Source organism: Triticum dicoccoides, chromosome 3A (genome assembly GCF_002162155.2).
Source record: "Triticum dicoccoides isolate Atlit2015 ecotype Zavitan chromosome 3A, WEW_v2.0, whole genome shotgun sequence".
Lineage (NCBI taxonomy): Eukaryota > Viridiplantae > Streptophyta > Magnoliopsida > Poales > Poaceae > Triticum > Triticum dicoccoides.
Window position 1 is genome coordinate 736,642,703 of NC_041384.1, and position 7,308 is coordinate 736,650,010.

The following is a 7,308-nucleotide window of genomic DNA, read 5'->3' on the forward strand; positions in this document are numbered from 1 at the left end:
CACTGATGACAGCATGTTACATTAAGCTTGCCAAATAATTTTCTGGCCTTATATATGCCTGCGTAGGTGGAACTAGTTGTGAGTTATATCTAAAATATTTCTTCTCTTCTAGGTGGTGATGTTTCTTTGATCTGGTCAAACAATTAACTATGTGACTTGCATCAAGAAAAGGTAAAATTTGTTTATCCAGAAGCAATAGAACTCATGATAATATTATTCTTGATTCTAAGACATCACTCTTAGGTTCAGTTGACTTTGAACACCTCAGCTGCATATATTTTTCATCCGTTGCAACCCATGGGCAAATGTTCTAGTAAAATCTTAGTGCAAAGCTATGTACAAGGTCTATTTTTATTAGTTTTTCTGGTTCTATGTGCAATGATACTGTAATAGAGCATGATACTGATATGACCTCTCTTTATTAATTATTGTGCCACATCGGCTTATTATCGATTGTACTGCAATATACATCAATGAATCTCCCATTCTGCAAGGCAAGAATGTGATGCCACGAAGGTCTCATTATTAGACTTACACAATGATATCATGCTTGCTACTTGATTCAAAACTGCTTCAGAAATAAATGCAGAGTGAAGGGTACAACGGAGGTGGTAGATCTTGCATATAATAAGCGAACATACGCTTGTCTCTTCTCACTGCTCACTGAAACTTCTTAAGTTTCTTAACAGATGTAGTCTTTTTTTCCTCAACTGGGCAGTACTTGACTCCCACAAGATCGCCAACTTTGCTGATAACCTAAATTATTTGGATCAAATTTAACACATCAGTGCATCACATGGTCCATAAGTCTCATATTATTCATGTATCGGATCAATTATACACATGTGCTTAGTGTGAACATGTTGCATCTGTGGAGTGTGGACATTACCTCCAAACCTTTTATAAGATCCTCCCTGGAATGGGAAGCTGAGATACATATCCTAGCTCTGGCAAGTAGTAGTGGCGTAGCAGGATATGCAATAGTACAAACAGCAACCTAGATTACGCAACATGACACTTAGTAAAGAGGAACTCAAACTTGACTAGTTAGAAGAAATCTCACATTTTGACAATATTTGAGTGCAAAAACTCACATTTTTCCTCAGGCACTCCCTTGAGAATGCAGGCATTTTAGCGGGGTTGTAAAGCATGATTGGCATGACAGGTGAGCCATTATCTCCTAGCACCTCAAACCCCATTTTCTTAAGCTCTAAACGAAAAAAATTGCCGTTCTCCCGAATCCGAGCAAGTTTCTTTGCTCCTATTTAGAGCAATTACTAGATTAGGAATTCCATCAACACAAGAGGGACACAGAAAAGATATGAATACTTGAATCCTCATTCCGAGTATGTACCTCTGTTAGATCCGTCCTCCCCAAGGATAACCTTCATTGCGGAGATGACCTGCTGGGCTGCTGGAGGTGAGATGGATGTTGCATATATGTGGGCTGGGCATGCATGCTTGAGATGGTGTATGATCTCCTACAAAAAAACATTGAACGACCTAGTGACAAGATTTATCAAATCTATACATGTTCAGTCAAGAACTGGTAAGGATCTTGTGCATACTTTTGATGCTGCAATGTAACCTCCGCATGATCCAAATGATTTTGTAAATGTTCCCATCATAATATCAACATCAGCTGGATCCACTCCCATTAGTTCACATACACCTCTCCCCGTCTTTCCAATGGCTCCAATACTGTGTGCCTCGTCTAAATACGTGAAAGCCTATATATATGTTAAGAAGTTTAAGAACTCCAGTCAAGTCAATACTCCAATATATATACATCGCCAGCAGTTTGATGTTAGCAAGTGAGCACAGCATATGCTCTGTTTGGGAGGAACCCTATATGACGTAGAGTGTTCCTAGGAAACAGGCAGAAGTGGTCGATCAGTATGCACAATTCTCAAACCTTATACTTCTTGCAGACATCCATAATCCCAGGGAGGTTGCACATCTCCCCTTCCATGCTATAAATTCCCTCCATAATCACAATTATCTTCTTCCACGGCTTGTGTGTGTGATGTTGCCCCCCCGCAATCTGCTCCCTCAGTACATGTTCCAAATGTGCAGGGTCTGGAAGAAAATAGCGGAAACATTAAAGTACATGCCTATACATATGACATGCAGTTCTCCTGAATGATTACAAAAAGGAAAGAAATCAATGAGTTCTTATGGAGCTTACTGTTATGTTTGAAAACTTTGATGGTAGCCCCTGAAAATCTAGATCCATTCACTATTGAATTATGGTTCAGCGAATCACTAACTATCAGTCCCCCCTGAAATCATATTACAATACACATTAGCTCTAACATGTATCAAAAGAAGAGAAGAAAATGCCTCACCACATGTATACCTTCCCAATCAAAGCAGGAATGATCGCAGAGTTTGTGACATAGCCCATGCCAAAAACAATAGCTGCGGGCTTGCCAACAAATCGTGCCACTAGCTCCTCAAGCTCTGTGTGGAGCTTCGTAGTTCCTAAAATCATGCATACATAAATGAGTTGACCTATGTCCCTTACTGAAGTACTAATTAAGTATATTTTCACAAAATAATAACGCAAACACTCAAAATCATAGTACCGGTTATGTAGGGATAGAATAAAATTAATTCCTCCAGATATTCAGCTATATCTACTACTCACATCCATCTATTATGCTTTAGTCCCACTCAACCTTGACATTATGTGCTACATTCATTCTCATGCGAATAATATCATGCGATGATTCAAATAACATCAGTCGATGCGTCCATCTTTATTTGTGTTGCTTCACACAATCACCTACGATGCTTCATCCTCATTATTAGATGTTTCATTACGATACAGTTAAATCTTAAACTATTCCACATCTATCCTTTATCTACCTTAGATGCTTCATTGCTAAATTAATAGTGGTTCATTACTACTCAGAACTGATCTCATGCTATACTTGCGTTCTAGTTTTATATGTTTCATTACTTAACCTTGTGAAATAACTAATTTACCATCCATGCTTCCAGTAACAACAATCGCTTCACCAGTAACTATCCCGTGCTTCCAGATTTATACGCTACCTAGCTTTTATTTGTTGATGTAACCTAAATATATGCATCAAACTTATATGGTTGTCGCTCATTTTATGTTCTCAAGCGGTATCAAAATTTTAGATTTATATCTTGTTATTAAAATTTATTTATATTTTGTTTGCAGAAAGGCCATGGCATTTTGCGGCATTGAGAGCCACAATGTTGGTGATTTCGACAGGAGGCACACTTTACAAAAGAGACGCGACAATGACTCGGCACTCAATCGAGGCCATCCGACATTGTCAGTGGCTTTGTTGTCGATCTTGGGCATGCGCGTGGTGACGGTTACAACAATGTCAATTGCGGTAGCTGTGCTGGTGCAGGCAAAATATTCAAGACGATGACGACTAGCGGGCACTGTAAGAATTAAGGCCTCATTCGTTGACGGCGTTCTCGTTTCTTCACCCACATAGTTGGTTATCTGTATTTGCAACTTATAGTGGATGCAAAGTGACAATTTGTATGTAGGAAGACTTAGTACGTGAAGCACACCCATTTGAAACATATATTAACTGTAGCAGATCGAGCATTCAGCAGTAGCAAACTGTCATTTGTTTGGAAGCACATACCGAATTCATTTGAAGCATTCCTAATTAACAATCACTTATGTGGAAGAAAAAAATATTTTTTTTATTCGAAGCCATTCTATAGGTCATGGTCTATGGACAATATTAAAATGCTATTAAAGAAGAATACCCCGTTATAAATGTACAAGCTACATTTATTTGAAGCAAATTTCAATGATGAATAAATAAAGTTATTTGGTCGATAGAAGCATGATTTTGATATTTTCAAATCAAGCTGTTGTAACTGTTTCAGATCGAAATAAATTGTGATTACATTAGAAGCAATTTTAGTAGCACTAGAAACAAATTTTTTGATCCCATCAGAATTAAATATAAATAACATTGAAAACACGATTTGTTCTGCTAGGAAGCAAAAAATGCGATCGCAAATATTTTTTCTTAAATTATTAATTTCGTTAAAACCTGACTTATACTCCCTCCGTTCCTAAATATTTTTCTTTTTAGAGATTTCAACAAGTGAATACATACGGAGCAAAATGACACGATCTTTACTTCAAATTTTTGGATTGACACCAAGCAGGTTTGGATGTTGGTCCTGGGTCCTTACTGAGAGTGAGATGGAAGTTAATCTTCAAGGAAGAAATGATAGAGCTGGTCAACCAGAATTCTGGTAGTATATTTGGGTGTCAGGGGTACTTTAGGCAGTTCCATTTTATATTCATCGTTCATTTTTCATGTATGAGCGGCTATGCAAGAACGCCAGTTAGCAGCGATTAACCATCACTGATTCTTCCAAGTTATGGCAATACATGTACTAGTATGACTAAATAATTATCTAATCTTGCTGCTCCAATTGTGGTTGCGATGGAAAGAAAAAAGAACCAATCATCCATGTAGTGTATAGTGACAAGGAACTACTTCCTCTGTAAACAAATATAAGAGCGTTTAGATCACTAAAATAGTGATATAAACGCTCTTCGTTTAGATCACTAAAATAGTGATTTAAACGCTTTTATATTTCTTTACAGAGAGAGTATGATTTTTCTTCGGGGAGAAGGGGAGCAAGCTACGGCAACGACCCAACAGGATGGAAGTGTGGGCTGCGGTGTGGGAATTAATATCGGTCTAATGGAATTACCAAGTTGTCCCTGAGTCAAACTTTGAGGGGGGCATATTAAGCATTGGATCAACTTAATACTACTCCTTGAACTTGGCAGTATGATGCACCGTAAAATATCTCCCGCAACGATGTGGCTAAGATCAAATGGGCGAGCTACTTCTAATCCTCCGGCCATGCACTAGTGGTGCCCAAATAAAAAACACGTACCTCCATCAACTCGAGCACTGCAAGTACTGGCAGAGTAATTTTTGAGCGACTCGATCACACGTGGGGTGCAGTACTCATCTGCTGCAGCAAAACCAAGGTAGTTGTAGGAACCCAAGTTAAGACACCTGGACGTTTCCGCGCTATGTCTGCATTGCATTCGAAGAAGACCTGACCGCATCAGTTCTTTTGCACTGTGGAATCACGAAACAAATATGAGGTAAACATACTGGAGTGTCTTGTTACAGTCATTTGAGTTACGCTCGACTAGATCCAGCCAAGCATCTGGCGCACTAGCAACGGGGCGATCGAAGCAGTCCTGCCCACCGATTAAGCAAAGTCAATATAGTCCTAGTAATTACATGATCTGAGTTCCAACTCGATCGCTCACCTGCATGCGGAGGTGGACGCGGCGCCAGTAGAAATCCTCGTACCCACAGCAAATGGGCGCGTAACCCTACCGGATTATCAGCACGAACATCGTAAGCACGCATCAAAAGAAGAAGAAGAAGAAGAAGAAGAACAAGAAGAAGAAGAAGAAGAAGAAGAAGAAACTGAATAGACCTTGAGGTTGCTGGATTTGGCGGCGTCGAGGATCCTGCAGAAGAAGTCGCGCAAGCGGCCAAAGGCGAAGATGAGGCCGTAGCTGAATCGCGTGGTGAGCGCGGTCAGGATCGGGGGGTTCACCATTGGAACTCTCACCACTCTAACTTGGTGTTTTCTTTGAACTTCGCCCCGCACTTCTCTAATTTATAATCGAACGGAGGAGGCACATACACAACAGCCGGAGTTAACTAATCGCCAACCTACTGGCCCGCTCCAACCATTCAATTGTTCTTTAAGCATTCAACACTAGTAGGAATTCTACCCTGGACAGCAGGGCTGGGCGGGTAAAATCCGGGGGCCCTGTGCCAAACTAAAAAATAAGACCCTATCCCGTTACAAAAACAGAATTACAGAAAAAAAATTACATATGCTTGAAAAGACATGATTGATGACTCATCTAGATTCTTGAACCACTATTTAAGTAAGAAATAATACAAAATTAAAGGGATCTACATCATTAATCTATTGAAGTATTGAAAGAATTGCTAATTTTCTGGTGATTATTCCAGGACAAACTACCGTAGTGCTACTCCTGTCGAGAAGAGACCTCACGACCGATCTCCGCCGAATTACCGACGTCTATCAGCTGATCGTGGCACGTAGAGGTGGTCAAGAACATACAACGGATTGGCAACTTGGTGCTCGAGTCACGACGGTTCTCCCGTCGATAGCTTCATCCATCGTCTCTCAACATTAATTCTATATGCTCTAGTAGCCTATGATGGGGATATTTGAAAATTTGTGAACATAAAGTTCATTAAAATAAATGTTTCACCAAGGATGCTGAACAAAAAAAGGAGCTACCGAGCAAAAGATGCATGGGGAAGCATGCATTGGTCTGCTTGTCTTGAAGTACAGACTTATTTATCAACTGGCCTAGTACACACAGCACACTACTGAAATTTTCACGTACGCCGGGTGTTATGCTCTTTGCCGAGTGCCAAAACACGGACACTCGGCAAAAGAAACAACGCCGAGAGTCACTCTCGACAAACCTCGCTTCACGGCAAACTACCTGTTTTGCTGTCACTACCTCACGGCAAAGAGGCACCGCACGGCAAACCCTGCATACGCCGAGAGCCGCACATGGTAAAGAGGAGCCACGTGGCATGCCCGTCCGTAACAGACGGCTCCGTCCGTCACTATCTACATTACCGAGAGCCGAATATCGACACTCGGTAAAGTATATGCCACATCCTATCTTCTTTTTTGTGTGTAACTGACATGTGGTCCCACTAGAAACATTTATCAGTAAAAGTTTCAAATAATTTGCTAAATATTTTTGAAAAAAATGACGATATCTTTGCCGAGAGCAGTTCTCGGCAATGCTCCTGACCAGTAGGACATCGTGGCCCACATGGCAGCTCACAGCTTACCGAGTGTGCATCACACTTGGAAAAGAGTGGCAGCCCTGGAGATGTCTTTTCCGAGAGTGGCTCTCGGCAATGCTCCTGACCAGCAAGACAGCCTGGCCCAGATGGCAGATGACAGGTTACCGAGTGTCGTCACACTCGGAAAAGAGTGGCAGCCCTGGAGATGTCTTTACCGAGAGCAGCTCTCGGCAAAGCTGCCAGCCCTAGAACAGTGATGTACTCAGCGCCTTTGTTTCCGAGAGTGGCTCTCGGTAGTATGACATTTTCCTAGTGTTGCTCTCGGAAATCTATTCCATCCATTCTGTTGTTTAGCTATTTCTTTCCTGATCCCTGCTGATGAAAACAACTATAGTGCACTTTGCAGTAGTCCACACATATATATAGGCATAATTTGATCATATGTAGG

The 7,308-nt window shown here is 40.9% G+C and overlaps 1 protein-coding gene across 1 annotated transcript; it reads right to left on the bottom strand.

Moving 5' to 3' along the window:
• Positions 1 to 415: 415 nt before the first annotated feature.
• Positions 416 to 5,628, bottom strand: LOC119273578 (long chain base biosynthesis protein 2d-like). Its single transcript, XM_037554693.1, has 12 exons — positions 5,488 to 5,628; positions 5,315 to 5,380; positions 5,154 to 5,242; positions 4,927 to 5,072; positions 2,360 to 2,484; positions 2,189 to 2,282; positions 1,916 to 2,079; positions 1,569 to 1,730; positions 1,355 to 1,481; positions 1,095 to 1,261; positions 890 to 997; positions 416 to 756 (listed from the first exon to the last, which is right to left on the bottom strand). Exons 1-12 carry the CDS (start codon positions 5,611 to 5,613, stop codon positions 661 to 663), a joined length of 1,470 nt encoding a protein of 489 aa, XP_037410590.1. The 5' UTR covers positions 5,614 to 5,628; the 3' UTR covers positions 416 to 660.
• Positions 5,629 to 7,308: the final 1,680 nt, after the last annotated feature.

What these genes read in the sequence shown, in the direction of transcription:
- LOC119273578 (XM_037554693.1), bottom strand. Translation starts at nt 5,613, where the DNA reads ATGGTGAACCCCCCGATCCTGACCGCGCTCACCACGCGATTCAGCTAC. An exon ending in GGGAGTGCCTGAGGAAAAAT is followed by an intron (nt 998 to 1,094) that starts GTGAGTTTTTGC and finishes TGCGTAATCTAG; the next exon opens with GTTGCTGTTTGTACTATTGC. An exon ending in ATCTTATAAAAGGTTTGGAG is followed by an intron (nt 757 to 889) that starts GTAATGTCCACA and finishes CAAATAATTTAG; the next exon opens with GTTATCAGCAAAGTTGGCGA.